Source organism: Coregonus clupeaformis, chromosome 19 (assembly GCF_020615455.1).
Source record: "Coregonus clupeaformis isolate EN_2021a chromosome 19, ASM2061545v1, whole genome shotgun sequence".
Classification (NCBI taxonomy): Eukaryota; Metazoa; Chordata; class Actinopteri; order Salmoniformes; family Salmonidae; genus Coregonus; species Coregonus clupeaformis.
The window spans coordinates 46,466,137-46,491,457 of NC_059210.1; the positions used below are offsets into that span (position 1 = coordinate 46,466,137).

Consider the following 25,321-nt stretch of genomic DNA (forward strand, 5'->3'; position numbering starts at 1 on the left):
ACAGTGTGTGTTAGTGTGTAGTTTGAGCCTGGTGAAGGTATAGCTGGTGATGTGCTGTTCCACCACATGTATTTACATGTCAGATAGAGAAGCATATGAAACAGCTACAGGGGACAGTCCCACTGCAGTAAACACCAATGGCAATGGCCACACACACACATAGATACACCACGCACACAAACGCAGCCACATGTGCACACACGCATGCACACTGGCACACACACACATGGCTTCGGGCCAGATCTCTATCTCAAACACACCCACACCCCACCCCACTCCAATGCACACACACATACAGCTAACACTATAGTGACTGAGGTTGCTCTCTGTACACATCAACAGAATGTAAAGGTGCAGACGGCAGGAGTAAAAGACATAAACAGATACCATCATTATAGTATTAATAACACTGTTTAATCAACTACACAATTCAACACAGAGTCATATTGATATTTTAAGATAATTATGGATCATGGCTGTAAATTACATCCTATCCTATTATAAACACTAAATGAGTGAAATGGAATTTCTCAACCAAAGCAAGCCTATGTATTTAGTTGGCAACAATTTCATTGACTTCATTACAATAGCACTTAATGAATATTGATCAGTCATTTAAATCACATCATAGAGAGAAAGAGAGAGAGAACGAGTGTGTGTGTGTGTGTGTGTGTGTGAGAGAGAGAGAGAGAGAGAGAGAGAGAGAGAGAGAGAGAGAGAGAGAGAGAGAGAGAGAGAGAGAGAGAGAGAGAGAGAGAGAGAGAGAGAGAGAGAGAGAGAGAGAGAGAGAGAGAGAGAGAGAGAGAGAGAGAGAGAGAGTTTATAGGCTGGTGTAGTCAGAAGGTACAGTATATTTCCTCCCTCCGAGTAGATATGTATTGAGTTAGTCTAGTCCATGGAGGGCTTTAACATTGATTGTGATAATTAAATATATCCGCTTCAAATGGCAGCATTCCAGCTATCAAGACTACCAATATCAGCAACACAGACATCCTCAAATCAATCAACCCATAATTATACACTGAGAAGGGAAATTAATCTTATGGCAAAATAATATTTGATACATTGATGAATTCACACATAAGCATGTTTCAATTATGAATCATTTTCACCACAAAGAGAGATAAGTATAGGGATGGAGGGAGAGGTAGAGAGAGAAGAGAGGGAAAGGCGAGGGAGAGAGAGAGGAGAGGTAGAGGAGAGGGAGAGGTAGAGAGAGAGGAGAGGGAGAGGTAGAGAGAGAGGAGAGGGAGAGGTAGAGAGAGAGGAGAGGGAGAGGAGAGAGAGAGAGACTTTGAGGGGCCTCAGCAGTGGGTAAAATAATTTAGGTCTTCCTCCTCTGAGAGACGAATGCTCCCCAATGGGCACAGATGTCAGTTCAACATCTAGTTTTGATTTACAGTTGGTTGAGTTTTCAACATGAAATTAAGTCAACATGAAATGTCACCATTTAGGTTAAAAGGTCGGTGAAAAAATACAAAATGCTCTTATGTTGATGACTTTTTGCAAATCCAATCCGTTTTCCACGTTGATTAAACGTCATCTCACAGATTTTTGGGGGTTGAAATGACATGGAAACAGCATTGATTCAACCAGTTTTTGCCCACTAGGTCACCTCTCCTCTGTTCTCCTCTCCTCTCTCCTCTGTTCTCCTCTCCTCTCTTCTGTTCTCCTCTCCTCTCTCCTCCTCTCCTCTGTTCTCCTCTCCTCTGTTCTCCTCTGTTCTCCTCTGTTCTCCTCTCCCCTCTCCTGTTCTTATCTCCTCCTCTCCTCTGTTCTCACGGTTCTCCTCTCCTCTCTCCTCCTCTCCACTGTTCTCCTCTCCTGTTCTCATCTCCTCTGTTCTCCTCTCCTCTGTTCTCCTCTCTTCTGTTCTCCTCTCCTCTCTCCTCTGTTCTCCTCTCCTCTGTTCTCATCTCCTCTCTCCTCTGTTCTCCTCTCCTGTTCTCATCTCCTCTGTTCTCCTCTCCTCTGTTCTCCTCTCTTCTGTTCTCCTCTCCTCTCTCCTCCTCTCCTCTGTTCTCCTCTCCTCTGTTCTCCTCTCCTTTGTTCTCCTCTGTTCTCCTCTCCTCTCTCCTGTTCTTATCTCCTCCTCTCCTCTCCACTGTTCTCCTCTCCTCTCTCCTCCTCTCCACTGTTCTCCTCTCCTCTGTTCTCTGAGCATTGGGAGGAAGTGTTATGTATTGATTAACTATCAGATGATTCCGATAGGGCCTGATCAATAAGACTTTGTTTGAAAGCCAGGCAGCAATCTCACTCTACAGTCAGAACACATGTGCGCACTCACACACACACACACGCACACAATCATAGATCCATAGCAGCGATGCACACCCAGAGGACATCTTAATGCTGCGTTTCCTGTTTGTTTGTTGTCTGCCCGGCATCTCTCTGAGACTGTGTGTCATTGACTGGTTAAAGCAGGAGGATTATGTGCTGTTGATGTCTCACTCACTTTGCCTTTGAAGGAGCTCAGTGAAATGCATCAATCTGTCAGTACTGTGTGTGTGTGTGTGTGTGTGTGTGTGTGTGTGTGTGTGTGTGTGTGTGTGTGTGTGTGTGTGTGTGTGTGTGTGTGTGTGTGTGTGTGTGTGTAGTGTGTGTGTGTGTGTGTGTAGGGAGAGGGGTGAGAGGTGAGAGGGGTGTAAGAGTCTCAGCTTGCTGCTCCTCCTTACCAGTTCGGGAGTAGAGGAAGGCAAGTGTAAGGGGCCCAGCTGTAGCACTACAGCCCCTAGGGGCCACAGAAGGGGGTGCTGGACCTATAACGGGGTGTACCTCCTCCCCCTGTACCCCATCCCTCTCTCCCTTTAGGAAAGTGAGTGTGTAGCAGCCGGTTACATGCCCACACAGCCACAGGGTAGTAGGAAGAGTTCAGGTCACTCCAACATGCCTTAAAAGACATTTGTCTAAATGTGTTGTTGTTTCTTCTCTATCCTAGGGACTTAGACATTCTGGACACCTCTATAAATTGCTCTAAATCTCCCTGTCCTCAATTCCTCGCTGTGTCTGTGTGTGTGTGTGTGTGTGTGTGTGTGTGTGTGTGTGTGTGTGTGTGTGTGTGTGTGTCTGTGTGTGTGTGTAAGAACAGTAACAAGACAGCTGTAGTCTGGGTACAGTAGGCTAAACAGATTACAACAGAACAGATGAGTGTATGTATAATACAGTGTTGAATCCTGTTGAACATCGTGCAGGGGCACCAAGCAGTGTTCGTTTAACAGTGAGAGGGACTCTCTCAGGCATCGAATCAGCCGACCGACCAGGCATGAGAATAATGCAGGTCAGCCGTGTGATTGGTTGGTCAAAGTGTCGATTACTCCCTGGCCCTGCCCAGTGTTTCCTGGTAGAGGGGTTGAGTTCAAATTAAAATCGAATACATTTGTATTGGTCACATACACGTGTTTAGCAGATGTTATTAAGGGTGTAGTGAAATGCTTGTGTTTCTAGCTCCAACAGTGCAGTAATAGCTAACAAGTAATATCTAACAAATTCACAACAATACACACAAATCTAAAGTAAAGGAATGGAATTAAGAATATATAAATATTTGGATGAGCAATGTCAGAGCAGCATAGACTAAGATACAGTAGAACAGAATAGAATACAGTATATACATATGAGATGAGTAATGCAAAATATGTAAGCATTGAAAATAGTTCCGGGTCAAAGGGTGTTCTGCTGCTCACTGACCACATAAAGCAGTCTCATAAACCAATTCTGCCTCCCTTCACCCCGAAGTGTGCACTCTTACATCCTATGGTACATTTGTTTTGATTTCTTTGAATAGGATCCTGCCAGCTGTGTGTGTGAGCATTGAAATGACCAGACACATAGTATAAGAAACAGTCTTTATTGTGTCCTCTCTCTCTTCTTTTTCTTTACAGAAACCATGACAGAGGAATGCTGATGTCTTAACAACATCGCTCCACGGCACCAGAATGCCACAAAGCACAACGTCCACACGTCTCCAAACCACCCATAAACACAGCAACAGTCCCTATACAGAAGTCCAGATGGACCCGTCACCCAACACCCCACACTTTCATGACGAGATTATTCACAGAAACAAATGACAACAAAACTAAACATCCAAGGAAAATACTGAGTTCATGTTTGATCAACTACTAAAACTCCTGGATTCTCTCTTTCTCTATCACCAGTAGCTACAGACAAAATTCTGACTGAACATCGTGACAAAGATACAGTACCTCCACATTGTAAATAGCATTTTGTAGAGTATTCTATGTTATAATATGTAGGTTGAAGGTCTAACTGTAGACAGACACTGTAGAGGGGAGAAGTGATGACGTGTGATGACATAATAAGTCCTCTTTAGCACATAGGCCCAATGGTGTTAATGTAAATAATGTACAGTAGAACTGAATAGGGCCTCATATGGAATACAGCTACTACATCTGTATATAGCCATGAAACCATAGCTCTAATATGTATATAGGCATTCAATTATACCTCCTTATTTCTCCTATCCCCCTTCAATCCCCCTAAACTAGCACAATGATACTCACCATATCTCCATAGTCAGACATGTAAAATATACATATACAGGAGGAGACTGGAGATACAGAGAGAACACACACAGTGTCTGTTGCAGGTGGTAACACACTGGAGTGAGAAACACAGGCCCACTTTGGCTGGAATGATAAGGAACTGGTGAACTCTACCTGCCCTGCCACAAAGAGACACACAATAACCCCTGTGTATTTGTACATGTATTTTACTCCCCTTAGTGAAGTGACAGATTCAGTTGAATGGTTTGGAAGCTTTCTACAGTCCACTCAATGTACAAATGTTCATTTTCATCCCCACATCCTTAATTCCTGATTGGCTAGTCCCTCCTCTCTCCCCCAGTCCTGATAGGCTGTTGACAGTCAGTGTGGGCGTGCCAATCAGAGGGACTGTAGGCCCATAGGCCTCTCTGAGACCAGGCGCTCACTTAGCTCCCACAGGCTGGCTGCAGTGACCTGGTCCTCGGCCTTGGGGGAGGGCAGGCAGCGGAAACAGTTGTTGAAGTACATCCCTCCTAGACCCTCCAGCTCCGGAGCTACTGCACAGTACACCGTGGTGGCTGCCCCCTGTTGCTGTGGAGACAAAGAGACAAAGAGACAACAGTCAACATGGAGGACAGAGACAGAGCAGCACTGATCAACATCATCTGTGTGGGAGGAGAGGACAGTCAGAGAGACAGACAGAGACCCTCTCGTCCGCCAAGAGATCCACAGGAGATCCTGCCACCCTAAAGATCCTGCCAAGACACCTCCACTGGAACACACACACACCTGGACTCAGCGACCCTCATCTCTCCTGATCCTCCAGAGTTTCCATATGAGACAGAGAAGGAACTCCATACAAATGGGGAGAGACAGAAAGAGATAAACTCCATAGAGACACCCCTCTCTGCCACAGCCCATAATGATGGGACAGTGTTACCATGGGGACCATGGCCCTGTATATATATTTATATACATATTTTTATTTCTATATTGTGTGTATACAGGACTGATGACTCTCCACAGAGTGCATGTTGATGTAAATGTGGTAAATACACAGACCAGGGGCAATACTGTCTGTCCACAAAACAGCACCAATCACCATAGAATGCCACAAGAACTGTGGGAAGGTAGCGACTGTTCATGCAGATTTAAAGTAAAACTCAACCAAAATATGTTGCACTTGATATCTCTACAGCTGCAATATTTTGTAGTTCTTTTGTGGAAGTTTGCATTTTGCGAGGACTGTTTTATGGACAGAGGATGCAGGCCACAGTGTTGTAGACTGGGGAGGAGCTCTTCTCATTGGGATGCCAGAGGGTTCTATAAACACACTCTATAAGGGAACATACAGTATCTATACCATTATTGCACATTTGTAAATGTTCACATCATCTAGGGGTTCATGAGGGAAGTCAGAATGTGGCGTAGAGTATAGAGCAACGGTTCTAAACATTAAACATTGGATTATATACTGTTTGCCACGGTAAAAAGTGAGATACACCCCTAAAGAGTGATATGGTGAGAATAGTGCTCTTGTACACTCACATGCATGCACACGCACGCACACACACATCATATACAGTACATGCATGCACACGCTCGCAAACCCCCCTCCCGTCTCTCTTCTCTTTCTAAAAAACCTTGAAAGCAGACAGCCTGTTACCCTCCCTACCCTACACTCTCTAATTGAGTGGAAATGACTACTCAGAAGCTGTATTTCTCAGTTTAACATCTCAAATCCAGTATACAGTAGTCTGTAGTCATACTGTACTGAGACATGCCTCCCTAATGCAGCACCAGCCGTCACAGTCGGTAATTAGGAGCGGAGAGAGGGAGAGAGAAAGAGGAAAAGAGAGAGGGAGAGCGATTCCACAGCGTTTGAAACAGAGAGAGGAAGAAACAGACATCAGAGAGTATTACAGCCATAAGTCAGGCGCTCACAGGGATCTTTCATATAGCCCTTCTGCTGGCTAAAAACTGCTGTGACGTTATGAGAAGACAGGAGACTGTGTTCTGGAGCCGGCTTCTATAGACACACATGAAATAGTTATCTCTGGCTAACTGCTCTTTATCTACAAATGAGACTGGGGGAGAGGACTGATGAGAGACTGCAGAGCAGAGCACAGTTTAGTACAGTGCACTGGCACAGCAGAAAATGTCTGTACACACACACACACACACAAACGCATATACACCCACTTCAAAGGCACAGCCTCATTGAGGCTCATTTGAGCATCTGCAGCCCAAGCTGGCAGAGCCTAACACAGGGAGACGCACATACGGAAATATGCCAGAACTGTTCCGGCACACACACACTGACACTCATAAAGATCTAGAAACACACACAGTCACACACATGTACACACACATTCACAGAATAAAGTGCATGCACACATACACAGACATACAGCACACACTCTCATTGAGCAATACAGACACACTAATCAAACTTCCTTCTCAGTGCTGGTAGTAGCAGTGGCAGATTGAGGCAGTTTGAAACCGCAGATGAAACAACTGCATCTCTCTGCTGTCTCCCTCCCTGCCAGCACACTGATAACTCAATACACCTCACAGGACTGGCATATCAAAGGCTCACAAATGTCACTCAGTGTCTAAGAGACACACCCAGACACACATATACACAATTCAAAAGCAGGGTGGCAGATCATGTAGCTAACCTATCACCCTCAGTTAAGGTATTTGCTTTAGAATGTGTACACAAACTCATTGGAAGATACAATATATTTGCCTGCTGGCTCATCTTTACTTCCAGGGTCATCTTTTTCACACTGTTTTAGGTCAAAGGTGGTCAATCAATACATTGGAATGATTTACACCTGATCTGAAAATGATCAATGAGGACAAGGAAATACTACACTGATTAGCTCTACTGCACAGCTGTGAATTATGTGTGCTCTGAGGGAGACAACTGAGATATGTACACAGCAGGAGAGAGAGGGAGAAAGAGAGAGGGAGGAGAGAGAGAAAGTGAGAGGGTGTGTGTTATCTTCTTGCTGTTTAGCTCGGCCCTCTCACTAAATGACCTTTTGACCCGTGTAAGAGATAAGCCTGATGAGATTAGCATGCTAGACATTAACATGCTGAACCACCCACCACCACTATCTATCACAGAGACATAGAGAGGAGAAGGGGAGAGAGCAGGGGAATGGGCTGGAGACATGCACACACAAAGCTCACACACACATTCTAACAAACACTCGCGCTCTGATTTATACACTCTTATACAAACTCTCACAGACACAGCCACAGACACAGACAAACACACACACACACTCCTGACATGTACAGTAGCCCAACAGATGTGTATAATCATGTAAATTATAAATAATACCTGTACATTTTAGGTGTCGAGCAACCAATGGCTCTTTCTGTTTGTGTACTTGTATCTTGTAAATGTAAATCCTGATTCTTTTACAGAGTTGACAGAGAGAAATTACTGTGTTTTCTTGGGGTTGGTATGTTATGTTCCTATCAGACAGAACTGACCACCACACACTGGTGAGTGGAGAGGAAAGGGTTCATTGAAAGCAGCTGTCCCTGAGACATTACATAAATCACCAGAACTAAAAGGGAAAAGGAAGCGGAAAAAGAAAACACTTTCACCATCACTTCAGCAATATACTAGAAATGTGAGAAACCGAAGTAGCAGGGTCCTAGCCAACCAGATCTTCTCCAGACCACTTAAACACACAAACCCAACCTCTGCAATCTCTATGCTTTAAGAGCTGCAATAAACAGGCCCTAGATCAGCAGCAATAACCTGACCCTGTCTGGCCTGAACCATCACTGCTCTGGAAATTAGTACCGGATGACATTTATGTCTTCCAATTTTCAACATAATGAAAATATTTCAATGTACTTTGGAAAGTATTCTGCAATATTTAACTGTTAAACAGCCACTCTTCAATGAATTGAAAAGCAAGGTCGGAGAGAAGGGAGATATTGGTGTTTAATTAGTAAAGGGAAAGTATACTGTAATCTCAGAGTTGTTCGGTGTTGTTTTCATAGTATAACATGTTACTGTGGTGATCTCTAACCATGTCCAATCACTCTGTGCTTGTACAGTACAACAATAATGTATGATGCATTGTGCTATTTGTTAGCATAGGACTAACGTACCAGAAAGAGAAAAAACATGTCGGAAAAAACATGTTTTCTTTCTGCCTCATCAAGGTTGTGCTCTGTCATTCTGTCATACGAGCGTTCTCTGATAATAAGCGTGTGACCCTTTTCCCAGACATCTGTATTTATGACATTGACCTCTGACCCCTGATCCCTGACCTGTAAATACACCCAGTACTGTAGAGCAGTCTGTTTTTGGCCCACCCCGTCCTGTCCTGTCCTGTACAAAGGAACATGTAAATAGCAAACAGCTATGCATGCTGACACTCTAGCACTTCTTTCAGGTACTTTTATAATCCCAAACTTCTCATATGGCATGTGCTGAAAATCAACTATGAAAAAGTCAAATAAAAAGAGATGATGATATCCTGGACAAAGTGTAAAGTCTTACAGTTTTCTTACTCTTGTGGGTGGTTCTCTTCTGTTCCTTTAACTGTCATTCTGTAATTCTAACTGTGGTTAAACCATTCTGGTCAAGGTTTTGTTCAGTTGTCTTGGTGTGTGAAGGGTTGAAGCAAAGCAGAGAGGCAATCTGTACAGAGTGTTAACAACTAAAGCCTGGTTAAGAGTCTGTGTCCACGACTATCGCAGGGCAGCAAACTCCTTTCTTGTTGTGAAGAGAGCAGACATGACTGCCCCTGGCAAAACAGACAGGGGGACACTGATTGTGGTTTAGAACTGTTCTGTTTTAAGGATCTAGAATTGGAACTGTGTAGGCTATATAACAAGCTTACATGATAGAATGATCACTGAATATAGTAGGAGCAGTAAACGAGCTTTGCCTCAGCCCTAGGACCCAGTCTGTCTGAAATAACAGTCTCATGAAGATCTATCTATGCTATGATGGAGAAGATGGGACTCCAACAGGACTTTGTGCTTTTGTTGATACTTTAGGAATGTTTATTTCCAACCCCATGGTGTTCACAATAGATGGAAGTGATTTGTAATCTGTGCTAAAGATATTTTACATTTAATAAATTATCATTGTAACAACAACACGTCTTCTGGCTTGTCTCTGGCCCGTGTTTGTGTAGTAGAGAGCGACAGAGCGAGTGAGAGAGAGAGAAAAAGAGAAAGAGAGAGAGGAGAGCGAGAGAGTGTGTATGTGTATGTTTACACTAGCCCTCAGCGGCGCTAGCCTCTGCGAGCCGACAGCCCATCGAAGTGTGCCCAGCCCAGATGTGAGGGGAATCCTAGGTAACGTGGTCCACTCAGATAAATGGCCCTCCATTCAGCGTAACCAATCAACAAGCACAGCACTTACGCAAATGACTGATGATTGGCTGAGAGAAATTGATGATAAAAAGATTGTGGGGGCTGTTTTGTTAGACTTCAGTGCGGCTTTTGACATTATCGATCATAGTCTGCTGCTGGAAAAATGTATGTGTTATGGCTTTACACCCCCTGCTATAATGTGGATAAAGAGTTACTTGTCTAACAGAACACAGAGGGTGTTCTTTAATGGAAGCCTCTCAAACATAATCCAGGTAGAATCAGGAATTCCCCAGGGCAGCTGTCTAGGCCCCTTGCTTTTTTCCATCTTTACTAACGACATGCCACTGGCTTTGAGTAAAGCCAGTGTGTCTATGTGTGCGGATGACTCAACACTATACACGTCAGCTACTATAGCAACTGAAATAACTGCAACACTTAACAAAGAGTTGCAGTTAGTTTCGGAATGGGTGGTAAGGAATAAGTTAGTCCTGAATATTTCCAAAACTAAAAGCTTTGTATTTGGGTCAAATCATTCACTAAACCATAAACCTCAACTACATCTCATAATGAATAATGTGGAAATTGAGCAAGTTGAGGAGACTAAACTGCTTGGAGTATCCCTGGATTGTAGACCGTCATGGTCAAAGCATATTGATACAACAGTAGCTAAGATGGGGAGAAGTATGTCCATAATTAAGCGCTGCTCTGCCTTCTTAACAACACTATCAACAAGGCAGGTCCAACAGGCCCTAGTTTTGTCGCACCTAGACTACTGTTCAGTAGTGTGGTCAGGTGCCACAAAGAGGGACTTGGGAAAATTGCAGTTGGCTCAGAACAGGGCAGCACAGCTGGCCCTTAAAAGTATACATAGAGCTAACATTAATGACATGCATGTCAGTCTCTCCTGGCTCAGAGTGGAAGAGAGATTGACTTCATCACTGCTTATTTTTGTAAGAGGTGTTGACAAGCGGAATGTACTGAGCTGTCTGTTTAAACTACTATCACACAGCTCGGAAACCCATGCATACCCCACAAGACATGCCACCAGAGGTCTCTTCACAGTCCCCAAGTCCAGAACAGACTATGGGAGGCGCACAGTACTACATAGAGCCATGACTACATGGAACTCTATTCCACATCAGGTAACTGATGCAAGCAGTAGAATCAGATTTTAAAAACAGGTAAAAATACACCTTATGGAACAACGGGGACTGTGAAGAGACACACACAAGGGTATAGACACATGCATACGCACACATTGTGATATTGTTGTATGGTGGTATTAAACATTTGGTATTGTAGATAGGTAGTGGTGTAATAATGTCATATGATGTACTGTTATATATTTTGTTTTATATGTAATGTAAGTGCTTTAATATGTTTGGACCCCAGGAAGAGTAGCTGCTGGCAATGGGGATCCCTAATGAATACAAATAGAAAACTGGAAGGGGAGGGATTAACACCACAAACACACCAGCAAACCTCTAAAAACAACACAACGGTCAACCTCAAGACTCCACAGTCACCCCCATAACCTCAGCCCCCTCCTTCACACACACACACATACACACGCGCATAGTATAATGCTGTTCTTGCCATTCTAATGGGAGAGCCCTCTAAGGCACTGGCCTCTGCTCCTCAGTATGTATTACATTCTATTAAAGAGCTGTCATTAGCCCCTAGGCCTTCTGGGTAATACAGGGAACTGGGCGGACTGCTCCCCTGAGGGGCATTAGGGACAGGATGGAGAGACCATACACCTAACCCTAGCTCCCCCTGTCCCCACATCACATCTCTCCAGCTGAAGAACATTAGGATAGAGAATGGAGAGACTGTACACTTCCAACCCCCGCTGCCGCTGCCTCTTACATCTACCCTCTCTGTTCGCCACACTCCGCCACACTCCGCCCATCTCTTCCTCACCTCCAACTTCTGCAACGTGAGTGTGTGTGTGTGGGGGGGGTGTGTGAACATTTGCTTCTCTGGTGAACAAAGGGAGGTAAGGATGAGCCAGGAGAGAAACGAGTAGGGAAGGAAGGGATGAAGGGATGAAGGGATGAGTCGACAAGGGAGTGGGGGACAAGAGGAGAGAAAGAAAGGAGGGAGGAGTGGATAAAAATAGACAAAGGTGTTAGGAGAAGAAGCATTCAAGGGGAAATCGATGGGAGTGAGAAGGACTTGGGCAGCGACTATGAAACTATCTCCTTTTTATCTTGGGATAGGACTTGTGAGGTGATGGGCTCCAGCTAATTATTGTCCCCTAATAAAAGCAACATATGCTAAGACAATAAAAGGCCTTATTGGACAGCTCTTCATTAAAGAGGGGCAGTAAAGAGAGAGGGGCTCTGGCACAGGGAGGAGATTAAAAGTCCTGGTCTGAATGGGAGAATAGGAGAGTCTATCTATATAGTGGCACTATGGGGGCATGTAGGACTATAAAACAGCTGCATTAAACAAGAAGAGGACTGGACGCTTTATTGGGCGTGATCTCTTTCTCTCTGTCACTCCGTCTCACTCCCACTCACTCTTCCTCTTCTAATCTTTCTCCCTCTCCCTCTCCCACTTTCTCATTTCATCTTTCTCCATCTCTCTCTCACTCCCTCTCTTCCCCACATTCTCATTTCATCTGTCTCCATCTATCTCTTTCTCACTCCCTCTCCAGCCTACTCTTCCTCACTTTCTCATCTCTCTCTCCTAAGCAGTAGCGCAACGCGTTAGATTTTAGCGCGAACGCTGCTCCTTCGTGGAATTGCTGTGCATGCTCTCTCACCATTGAGCGTGTAAACACATTGGTTAGGGAACAGCTGGCTGGTGGCTCGGCGGGAAACTCGTTTAAACCTGTGTGAAGGCTGATATAAAGGATGTAGGCTAAAAACAGCCTTATAGCCGTGTAGCCTTATTATAGTGATACTTCGCATGCACTGCATTCATTGCCGTCCCTTTAGACAGAATACATAAAACAGGATTGGGTGAATAACTTGAAAAATGTAATCCATAAACCTACTAATACATTAATTATTTAATTAAAAACATGCACATTTTTAATATAAGAAATTGAAAGAAGTTATTTCAACCTTGTAATAATACATTTTCTTTCAAATGTTCTCTATTGAATCTAATTATCAATTTAATAAAATTATATTTCCTTGAAAAGTAGGCCTACAGCCTACTCAAACATCATAATTGGCTTTAGCAAGGCGCTGTGCAGATTCATTCATTTTCAGCACAAAGAATTTGTTAGGATTCATTTTCAGCACATTATGATGAGTTTTTTAGGATATGCTAGAGATTCTGCACCGCTGTTCGTTGGCAGCACACTAAATTGTTCCATCCATTGGAGGAGTTTTAGGCTATAGTGATCGGCACCAACAGCCTATGTAAACTCTGTATCAATAGGCTACCAGTTGCATATTTCTATATGAAAAGGAGACGGAAATGTGACTCACCTGCACTGCATAGCTAGGAAAGTGTCCAGATGACTGTGAGCTGATTGACCAGTACGCTACAGTAGGTGTGAATGTTCTGAAAGCTTAATTCTAATCAATCATTAATATAATAAGAAACCCATCGACCCCTTATGGGCTATCAGCGGGACAAAAGTCTTGCTGAGTCTATGAAATGGTCATATTGATATTTTAGGCTACACCGTGCTGTGAAAACAGTTTATGGGCACACAAATCCAAAATGATGTTTGCGATTGCAAAATCGAATGCTTGTGACCGAAAGAGTCACCTAACTTGCGTGGTTCTTCAATATGCTTAGTCTAATAGGCCTACTTGTTGGATGTATATTTGGTATCCAGCTGTTTAGTTAGGCCTAGTGATATTGTCGACCATCATCAACTGTTGTGATTTAGCATACGATACAAAAACAGCCAAAGTGTGGGAAAATAGTGTTCGGACATATGTCCAGAATATTTTGGTGTCTAGTTCGTTGCGCCAGTGAAGACAGTTGTGATTCAACTTGATTTACAGTAGGGTCTAGAAGATTCTGCCAGAGAATGCAGCGTAGTACCTTCCACAAAGAATGTGGCTGGACAAAAAGACACATAAGCCTCTCTCTCTCTCACCCCTTCTCACTTCATTCCCTTACTCTCTCTATAGGTGTAGGATATACAGTGCCTTCAGAAAGTATTCATACCCCTTGACTTATTCCACATTTTGTTGTGTTACAGCCTGAATTCAACCCATGATAACAAAGTGAAAACATGTTTTTAGAAATGTTCACAAATGTATTCAAAATGTAATAAGTATTCACCTTTGGCAGCGATTACAGCTGATAACCATTTTCAAGTCTTGTCATTGATTTACAAGCAGATTTAAGTCAAAACTGTAACTCAGCCACTCAGGAACATTCACTTTCTTCTTGGTAAGCAACTCCAGTGTAGATTTGGCCTTGTGTTTTAGGTTATTGTCCTGCTGAAAGATAAATTAATCTCCCAGTGTCTGGTGGAAAGCAGACTGAACCATGTTTCCCTATAGGATTTTGCCTGTGCTTAGCTCCATTCTGTTTCTTTTTTATCCTGAAAAACTCCCTAGTTAACGATTACAAGCATACCCATAACATGATGCAGCCACCACTATGCTTGAAAATATGGAGAGTAGTACTCAGTAATGTGTTGTATTGGATTTGCCCCAAACATAACACTTTGTATTCAGGACAAAAAGTTAATTGCTTTGCCACATTTTTTTGCAGTATTACTTTAGTGCCTTGTTGCAAACAGGATGCATGTTTTGGAATATTTGTATTCTGTAAAGGCTTCCTTCTTTGCACTCTGTCAATAGGTTAGTATTGTGGAGTAACAACAACGTTGTTGATCCATCCTCACTTTTCTCCTATCACAGCCATTAAACTCTGTAACTGTTTTAAAATCACCATTGGCCTCATGGTGAAATCCCTGAGTGCTTTCCTTCCTCTCTGGCAACTGAGTAAGGAAGGATGCTTGTATTTTTGTAGTAACTGGGTGTATTGATACACCATCCAAAGTGTAATTAATGACTTCACCATGTGCAAAGGGATATTCAATGTCAGCTATTTTATTTTTACCCATCTACCAATCTTCTTCGCGAGGCATTGGAAAACCTCCCTGGTATTTGTGGTTGAATCTGTGTTTGAAATGCACTGCTCGACTGTGGGACCTTACAGATAATTGTATGTGTGATTGAAAAGATGAGGTAGTCATTCATGATAAAAACAACTTATTTAGGCTTGCCATAACAACACATTTCAGCTTTTTATTTTTAATACATTTGTTTAAAAAATGTAATACAAATCCACTTTGACATTCTGGGGTATTGTGTGTAGGCCAGTGACAAAAAAACAAAACAATTTAATCAATTTTAAATTCAGGCTGTAACACAACAAAATGTGGAAGAAGTCAAGGGGTGTGAATACTTTCTGAAGGCACTGTAATTGTATTTGGACCAGAGATCCAGAAGGCCAAAGCATGGTGTATGTGGTCCTCTGTAGCTCAGCTGGTAGAGCACGGCGCTTGTAACGCCAAGGTAGTGGGTTCGATCCCCGGGACCACCCATACACAAAAAAATGTATGCACGCATGACTGTAAGTCGCTTTGGATAAAAGCGTCTGCTAAATGGCATATTATTATTTATTATTATTATCCTAATCCACCCATCACAATAAGATCATTCTGTGTCTCATTGCTATGGTAACTACAGACAGTACAGCCTATTGCTCCATTTGGAAATGGAACATGGTCACAATGATCAACAATCAACAATATGGATGGGATGGGGAGTTACTGTTCAACTATGTATATATTCAGACCGTCAAGCAATGGACAATATAAGTTGTATTATGGAATATGAATTGATATCGAAAGTATTTTAAATCAACAATAGAGGAAAACACCAGGCTATTTGGATGACAATAATATTTGTGTTATAGTAGATATTATAAATTAAACTTTTTTATCCAGACAAAATTGGATATCTGTGAGCAACCACCCTCCCTCCTTCTCTCCATCCTCCCTTCCTGCCTCCCTCCCTCCCTCCCTCCCTCCCTCCCTCCCTATCTCTCTCTCTCTCTCTCTCTCTCTCACTCCCGTCTTTCCTCCTCCGTAGTTCTCTAGATGGAGGTCATCAGAGGGGTGTTCTGGTTTAAATAAGGAGGCAGATCTGGCCCATTAAACTGCTAGTAATTATATTAATTTGGCAGGGACGTGTCATTTTCACAGGAGAGCAACTAGCACAGCCATTATTACACACACACACACACACACACACACACACACACACACACACACACACACACACACACACACACACACACACACACACACACACACACACGTCACAGTAAAGAAACTAGCAGTAACATTATGAGAGTGTCCAGAGGTCTGTTAACAGGACATATTAGTGTGCCCTTGGTCACCACGGTTACCCGAAGCTACTTACACTTACATCCCTCCCTTTCTCTCTCCTCCTTTCCCCTCCAGTGTATGTGTGTGTGTGTGTGTGTGTGTGTGTGTGTGTGTGTGTGTGTGTGTGTGTGTGTGTGTGTGTGTGTGTGTGGCCCTGCTCTGACAGTATAATACCATGAGACTAGTAGAGCTTGTCTAACTAATTAACATCTTTTCACCAGAGTAATGAGGGCACTGGGTCTGGGTCCCACTGTGTGTTTGTGTGGAGAGCTGGAACTGGGACGCTATTTACGTGAGTGTGTAATGGCATTGCTGGGTTGGTACTGCGTGTGTGTGTGTGTGTGGTACAGGGTGGCGAACGTAGGGCTGTGGTGTTGGGATGAAGTGATGACAGGCAGTAAGCAGAAAGCTTTGCATTTAGAGTAGCAGTCACCATAGAACACAGAGAGACTAAATAGTTCCTGTTCCATGGCCCAACACCACTCCCCTCAGGAGGACTACAGTCCTCTGGAATAACCCACAGCCTCGCCAGCATTAACTTCATCACACACACACTGCAGACTCCTGTGCTCCTGTGTGTGCGTGTGTTCCCGAGCTCCTGTGAGTTTGTGTCAATGCTGACCCCATCTCTGTGCTGCTGGCCGGTTGAATGCGGTGTGAATAAATTAGTGCTGTTCAGCTCCTCCATGTAATTATGCTGCTGTCAGGACCAGGCCTCTCCTCAACATTCATTTTAATAAAGTTGGCCTCACAGGTCACGGACCACAGGTCACCTTCAGTGACAGGCCAGGGGGCGCTCTCTCTCTCTCTCTCTCTCTCTCTCTCTCTCTCTCTCTCTCTCTCTCTCTCTCTCTCTCTCTCTCTCTCTCTCTCTCTCAGACACACACACACACAGGCATAGACACATACACACTCTTGCACACAGGCACGTAAACACACCATTCACCTGTGACTTACATGAGATGGACAGAGAAGAATGGAAGAGAAGGAGAAGAGGAGGGAACGGTAGAAGGGAAGAAGAGAGAAGGAGAAATACAGAGTTGAGGGGGAGGAGGAGGGGGCTAAAAGGGTGAGAGCAGAGTGGTAAATGGTGGAGGATAAAAAGGAAGAGAGGGAGCAACAGAGGAGAAGAGAGGAGAGGAGGGGGGGAGAGGAGAGGGAGAGGGGAGAGGAGAGGAGAGGAGGGAGAGGAGAAGAGGGAGAGGGAGAGGAGAGGAGAGGAGGGAGAGGAGAGGAGAGAGAGGAGAGGAGAGGAGAGGGGGAGAGGGGAGAGGAGAGGGGGGAGAGGAGAGGAGGAGAGGAGAGGGAGAGGAGAGGGAGAGGAGAGGAGGGAGGAGGAGGAGAGGAGAGGGAGAGGGAGGGGGGGGCTAAAGGGTGAGAGCAGAGCGGTAAATGGTCGAGAATAAAAAGGAAGAGAGGGAGCAACAGAGGAGAGGAGGGGGAGAGGAGAGAGGGAGAGGGAGAGGAGAGGAGAGGAGAGGGAGGGAGAGGGAGAGAGAGGAGAGGAGAGGGAGGAGAGAGAGACGGGGGAGAGGAGAGGGGAGGGGGAGAGGGAGAGAGGAGAGGGGGAGGAGGAGAGGAGAGGAGAGGAGGAGGGAGAGGGAGAGGGAGAGGAGAGGAGAGGGAGGGGAGAGGAGAGGAGAGGAGAGGAGAGGAGAGGAGAGGAGAGGACTGTAAGGTGAGAAGTAGGAGAGTGTTACTCTTGGCAGATGGCTGTGTGTAGTCTCATTTGTCCTGCTGCTAACACTGACCTTTGGACGTGTGTGTGCGTGTGTGTGATTGTGTGTGAGTGTGTTTGTGTCTGACTTATTAAGTCAGTTTCATAAGATGACATCAGTTGTCATGTATATACAGTGGGGGAAAAAAGTATTTAGTCAGCCACCAATTGTGCAAGTTCTCCCACTTAAAAAGATGAGAGAGGCCTGTAATTTTCATCATAGGTACACGTCAACTATGACAGACAAATTTAGAAAAAAAAATCCAGAAAATCACATTGTAGGATTTTTAATGAATTTATTTGCAAATTATGGTGGAAAATAAGTATTTGGTCACCTACAAACAAGCAAGATTTCTGGCTCTCACAGACCTGTAACTTCTTCTTTAAGAGGCTCCTCTGTCCTCCACTCGTTACCTGTATTAATGGCACCTGTTTGAACTTGTTATCAGTATAAAAGACACCTGTCCACAACCTCAAACAGTCACACTCCAAACTCCACTATGGCCAAGACCAAAGAGCTGTCAAAGGACACCAGAAACAAAATTGTAGACCTGCACCAGGCTGGGAAGACTGAATCTGCAATAGGTAAGCAGCTTGGTTTGAAGAAATCAACTGTGGGAGCAATTATTAGGAAATGGAAGACATACAAGACCACTGATAATCTCCCTCGATCTGGGGCTCCACGCAAGATCTCACCCCGTGGGGTCAAAATGATCACAAGAACGGTGAGCAAAAATCCCAGAACCACACGGGGGGGCCTAGTGAATGACCTCCAGAGAGCTGGGACCAAAGTAACAAAGCCTACCATCAGTAACACACTATGCCGCCACGGACTCAAATCCTGCAGTGCAAGATGTGTCCCCCTGCTTAAGCCAGTACATGTCCAGGCCCGTCTGAAGTTTGCTAGAGTGCATTTGGATGATCCAGAAGAGGATTGGGAGAATGTCATATGGTCAGATGAAACCAAAATATAACTTTTTTGGTAAAACTCAACTCGTCGTGTTTGGAGGACAAAGAATGCTGAGTTGCATCCAAAGAACACCATACCTACTGTGAAGCATGGGGGTGGAAACATCATGCTTTGGGGCTGTTTTTTCTGCAAAGGGACCAGGACGACTGATCCGTGTAAAGGAAAGAATGAATGGGGCCATGTATCGTGAGATTTTGAGTGAAAACCTCCTTCCATCAGCAAGGGCATTGAAGATGAAATGTGGCTGGGTCTTTCAGCATGACAATGATCCCAAACACACCGCCCGGGCAACGAAGGAGTGGCTTCGTAAGAAGCATTTCAAGGTCCTGGAGTGGCCTAGCCAGTCTCCAGATCTCAACCCCATAGAAAATCTTTGGAGGGAGTTGAAAGTCTGTGTTGCCTAGCGACATCCCCAAAACATCACTGCTCTAGAGGAGATCTGCATGGAGGAATGGGCCAAAATACCAGCAACAGTGTGTGAAAAACTTGTGAAGACTTACAGAAAACGTTTGACCTGTGTCATTGCCAACAAAGGGTATATAACAAAGTATTGAGAAACTTTTGTTATTGACCAAATACTTATTTTCCGCCATAATTTGCAAATAAATTCATTAAAAATCCTACAATGTGATTTTCTGGAATTTTTTTTCTCATTTTGTCTGTCATAGTTGACGTGTACCTATGATGAAAATTACAGGCCTCTCTCATATTTTTAAGTGGGAGAACTTGCACAATTGGTGGCTGACTAAATACTTTTTTCCCCCACTGTATATTGAGCTGTCATATACCTTTATACCAGACAACATATCCTTCCATCCAGTCAAATCAATCCCATACTGACAGCTGAATGTCCGTGTGAACAGTGATTGAGGTCCAGGTATTTACCTCCTTATCTGAAAACGGAAACTCTACATGCTGACTGAAATTCACCTTAACTATCTGAACTTGAAAACACTGCAAAAGCATCAGGAGCCAGCACATACATACACACACGCCAGTGCGGTCTCTCTGTTGATGTGACGGTGACTGTTACCGTGGTGATTATGTTAATTAGCTCCAGCAGTGAACAGCTATTGCCCGCGGCTAGGCCTTGTTACCATCAGGTGTGCAGGGTCACTATGACACCACTATGTCTCAAGGACACATCACACTCTCTCTCTCTCTCTCTCTCTCTCTCTCTCTCTCTCTCTCTCTCTCTCTCTCTCTCTCTCTATTTCTATCGCCGACTGTCTCTCTTTTAACTCTGCTTTCTAAACTGGTTCCAGCTTTCTAGTTTTTTTAAGAGTAGGCAGTGGAAGTTTCAATGGAGAGGAAGATATAAGCTGGCTATTGAGGGAGCCAATATGATGCCGATGTATTGAGAATGGGTTTGCTCTCAGTTCAAGCATGCAGACATTTTGAAGATATCTGTAAGTGTGTGTTTGTGTCTGAGCTAACCTTGTATCCCGTATCCCCACTCCTTCCCTCTCCCCCCACTAAGCCAGTAGAAGTGTGTACCCTTGCTGTGCGAGGTGACTTTGCCTGCCTGTGTAATGCTTTCAGCAGCATGCTTTGTTAGCTGCAGGTAATTTATGAGAGGACTGTGCTGATGGCCTGATACGATTGGCTGCCCACATTGTCTCCCTTAACACACACACACACACACACACACACACACACACACACACACACAGACATTCACGCACGCACACACACACGAGAGAAAACACTCTTACTGTAATCTATCAGAGTCTAGAACCCACTATGAGTCTATAGAACAGAGGACCAAAAGTGAGGCTAGAGATGATAAGATAGAAAAATTAGAAATAGGGGCGGGAAGCTAGAAAAAACAAGGGATGTAGTGGGAGGTAGTTGTTCCCCCCCACAGTATCTCTCTCCCCCCAATAAAGGGTATCTCTCTCCCCCCTCCCCCTACAGTATCTCTCTCCCCCCTACAGTATCTCTCTCCCCCCTACAGTATCTCTCCCCCCCACAGTACATCTCTCCCCCACTACAGTATCTCTCTCTCCCCCTACAGTATCTCCCGCTCCCCCCTACAGTATCTCTCGCCCCCCTACAGTATCTCTCTCTCCCCCTACAGTATCACTCCCCCACTACAGTATCTCTCTCTCCCCCTACAGTATCACTCCCCCTACAGTATCTCTCTCTCCCCCCTACAGTATCTCTCCCCCTACAGCATCTCCCCCCTACAGTATCTCTCCCCCCACAGTACATCTCTCTCCCTCCCTACAGTATCTCTCCCCCCCATACAGGGTATCTCTCTCTCCCCCCTCCCCCCTACAGTATCTCTCTCTCCCCCCCTACAGTATCTCTCTCCCCCCCTACAGTATCTCTCCCCCCCACAGTACATCTCTCCCCCCACTACAGTATCTCTCTCTCCCCCCTACAGTATCTCCCGCTCCCCCCTACAGTATCTCTCGCTCCCCCCCTACAGTATCTCTCTCTCCCCCCTACAGTATCTCTCCCCCCTACAGCATCTCTCCCCCCTACAGTATCTCTCCCCCCCACAGTACATCTCTCTCCCTCCCTACAGTATCTCTCTCTCCCCCTACAGTATCTCTCTCCCCCCTACAGTATCCCCCCCCCCCCACAGTATCTCTCTCTCACCCCCCATACAGGGTATCTCTCTCTCCCCCCTCCCCCTACAGTATCTCTCTCTCCCCCCCTACAGTATCTCTCTCCCCCCTACAGTATCTCTCCCCCCCACAGTACATCTCTCCCCCCACTACAGTATCTCTCTCCCCCCTACAGTATATCTCTCTCCCCCTACAGTATCTCTCTCCCCCCTACAGTATCTCTCTCTCCCCCTACAGTATCTCTCCACCCTACAGTATCTCTCTCTCCCCCTACAGTATCCCCCCCACAGTATCCCCCCCACAGTATCTCTCTCTCACCCCATACAGGGTATCTCTCTCTCCCCCTCCCCCTACAGTATCTCTCTCTCACCCCCATACAGTATCACTCTCCCCTTACAGTATCTCTCCCCCCACAGTACATCTCTCTCCCCCTACATTATCTCTCTCTCCCCCTACAGTATATCTCTCTCCCCCCTACAGTATCTATCCTCCCTACAGTATATCTCCCCCATACAGTATCTCTCTCTCCCCCCTACAGTATCTCCCCCCCACAGTATCTCCCCCCCCACACAGTATCTCTTTCTCACCCCCCATACAGGGTATCTCTCTCTCCCCCTTCCCCCCTACAGTATCTCTCTCTCTCCCCCCCACAGTATCTATCCCCCCACAGTACATCTCTCCCCCCCACTACAGTATCTCTCCCCCCCCATACAGGGTATCTCTCTCCCCCCACCCCCTACAGTATCTCTCTCTCCGCCCATACAGTATCTCTCTCCCCCCTACAGTATCTCTCCCCCCACAGTACATCTCTCCCCCAACTACAGTATCTCTCTCTCCCCCTACAGTATCTCTCACTCCCCCCTACAGTATCTCTCTCTCCCCCCTACAGTATCTCTCTCTCCCCCTACAGTATCTCTCCCCCTACAGTATCCCCCCTGCAGTATCACCCCCCCCACAGTATCCCCCCCCACCCCAAAAGTATCTCTCTCACCCCCCCATACAGGGTATCTCTCTCCCCCCTCCCCCTACAGTATCTCTATCTCCCCCCCTACAGTATCTCTCTCCCCCCCTACAGTATCTCTCCCCCCCACAGTACATCTCTCCCCCCACTACAGTATCTCTCTCTCCCCCTACAGTATCTCTCACTCCCCCCTACAGTATCTCTCTCCCCCCTACAGTATCTCTCTCCCCCCTACAGTATCTCTCCCCCTACAGTATCTCCCCCCCAGTATCTCCCCCCATACAGGGTATCTCTCTCCCCCTCCCCCTACAGTATCTCTCTCTCCGCCCATACAGTATCTCTCTCCCCCTACAGTATCTCTCCCCCCACAGTACATCTCTCCCCCCACTACAGTATCTCTCTCTCCCCCCTACAGTATCTCTCACTCCCCCCTACAGTATCTCTCTCTCCCCCCTACAGTATCTCTCTCTCCCCCTACAGTATCCCCCCCGCAGTATCACCCCCCACAGTATTCCCCCCACCCCAAAAGTATCTCTCTCACCCCCCCATACAGGGTATCTCTCTCCCCCCTCCCCTACAGTATCTCTATCTCCCCCCCTACAGTATCTCTCTCCCCCCCTACAGTATCTCTCCCCCCCACAGTACATCTCTCCCCCCACTACAGTATCTCTCTCCCCCCCTACAGTATCTCTCTACCCCCCTACAGTATCTCTCTCCCCCTACAGTATCTCTCCCCCACTACAGTATCTCCCCCCCCACAGTATCTCCCCCATACAGGGTATCTCTCCCCCTCCCCCTACAGTATCTCTCTCTCCCGCCCATACAGTATCTCTCTCCCCCCTACAGTATCTCTCCCCCCACTACAGTATCTCTCACTCCCCCCTACAGTATCTCTCTCTCCCCCCTACAGTATCTCTCTCTCCCCCTACAGTATCTCTCCCCCCTACAGTATCACCCCCCCACAGTATCCCCCCAAAAGTATCTCTCTCACCCCCCATACAGGGTATCTCTCTCCCCCTCCCCTACAGTATCTCTATCTCCCCCCTACAGTATCTCTCTCCCCCCTACAGTATCTCTCCCCCCACAGTACATCTCTCCCCCACTACAGAATCTCTCTCCCCCCCTACAGTATCTCTCACTCCCCCCTACAGTATCTCTCTCCACCCCTACAGTATCTCTCCCCCCCACTACAGTATCTCTACCCCCCCCCTGCAGTATCACCCCCCCCCACAGTATCCCCCCCCCAAAGTATCTCTCTCTCACCCCCCATACAGGGTATCTCTCTCCCCCCTCCCCCCTACAGTATCTCTATCTCCCCCTACAGTATCTCTCTCCCCCTACAGTATCTCTCCCCCCACAACAGTATCTCTCTCCCCCCCCCTACAGTATCTCTCCCCCCCCCACAGTATCTCTCCCCCCCATACAGGGTATCCCTCTCTCCCCCCTCCCCCTACAGTATCTCTCTCCCCCCCTACAGTATCTCTCTCCCCCTACAGTATCTCTCCCCCACAGTACATCTCTCCCCCCACTACAGTTTCTCTCTCTCCCCCTACAGTATCTCTCTCCCCCCACAGTATCTCTCCCCCCATACAGGGTATCTCTCTCCCCCCCCTCCCCCTACAGTATCTCTCTCCCCCACAGTACATCTCTCCCCCCACTACAGTATCTCTCTCCCCCTGCAGTATCACCCCCCACAGTATCCCCCCCAAAGTATCTCTCTCTCACCCCCATACAGGGTATCTCTCTCCCTCTCCCCCTACAGTATCTCTATCTCCCCCTACAGTATCTCTCTCTCCCCCTACAGTATCCCCCTTTACAGTATCTCTCCCCCCTCCCCCTTACAGTATCTCTCCCCCCACAGTATATCTCCCCCTTCCCCCTTACAGTATCTCTCCCCCTCCCCCTACAGTATCTCTCTCCCCCCTACAGTATCTCTCTCTCCCCCTACAGTATCCCCCCACAGTATCTCTCTCTCCCCCACAGTATCTCTCTCTCCCCCTACAGTATCTCTCTCCCCCCCGCCCCTACAGTATCTCCCCCCCTTTCTCCCTATTGCATTACAGAGTGACAGTCCATTCATCTGCGCCCCAGCAGTAGGAACATTTAGTTAATTACATATTTTTAACACCTCCTTATTAGTTCACTCCACTGTGTTTGGGCAGGAACTGTGAACCGTGTGTGTATGTATGTGTGTGGGTGTTTGTGCGTACATGTGTGTGATTGCATGTGTGTGCTTGCCTATTACTTTCTCCATTCAATAACATAGTGTCCTACTGCCCTTGGTGAAGTTTAACCTTATAGTTTGATGGTCTCTGTCTCTCTGACCCTTACTGAAACAAGAAGAGAGACTTGTGAAGAGTCTAAAGTGTCTTCCTGCTGCCTCATCAGAAACTATCCTCCAGTCTGAAAGACCAAACCAGCCCTTCAGGTGTCCTGAGCTAATGATGCCAGTCTCAGAGATCAGAGACCCGGGTAGTGGGAGGTACAACCCACACCTTGCTCCTGCTAATATAGATGGGCATTACACCAACCCCAAACCCCTAACCCCACCTCCACCACCTCATCTGACACACACACACACACACACACACACACACACACACACATAAAAACGCAAGCATGCACGCAAAGCACACACACACACCATATGCACGCACGCAAGCACAGACACGCACACACAGACACACACACCAAACGCATGCAAGCACACACACGCACACACCCCTCTGATTCTCAGTGGGACTAGTGATTGTCATTAATGCTGTGCTATGAAAGCGGTTGTATTCTGTTTGAAGGTTTGAGACGAGAGGGCTGGTGAGACCAGGTAGTTTGTCCTGTTTAACTGTCTA

General features: G+C 46.0%; 2 protein-coding genes across 2 annotated transcripts in view; one reads left to right on the forward strand and one right to left on the reverse strand.

The window, feature by feature from the left end:
* Positions 1 to 3,957, forward strand: part of LOC121532174 (transcription factor Maf-like) — a 67,292-nt gene extending 63,335 nt beyond the window's left edge. Inside the window, exon 3 of the mRNA XM_041837942.2 lies at positions 3,882 to 3,957. The gene's annotated coding sequence lies outside the window, so the exon portion shown is untranslated. The remainder of the gene's footprint in view (positions 1 to 3,881) is intronic.
* The window catches only part of wwox (WW domain containing oxidoreductase), a 226,984-nt gene continuing 205,494 nt past the window's right edge, over positions 3,832 to 25,321 (reverse strand). Inside the window, exon 9 of the mRNA XM_041837941.2 lies at positions 3,832 to 5,096. Coding sequence (XP_041693875.1) covers positions 4,905 to 5,096 — 192 coding nt within the window. The 3' untranslated portion in view covers positions 3,832 to 4,904. The remainder of the gene's footprint in view (positions 5,097 to 25,321) is intronic.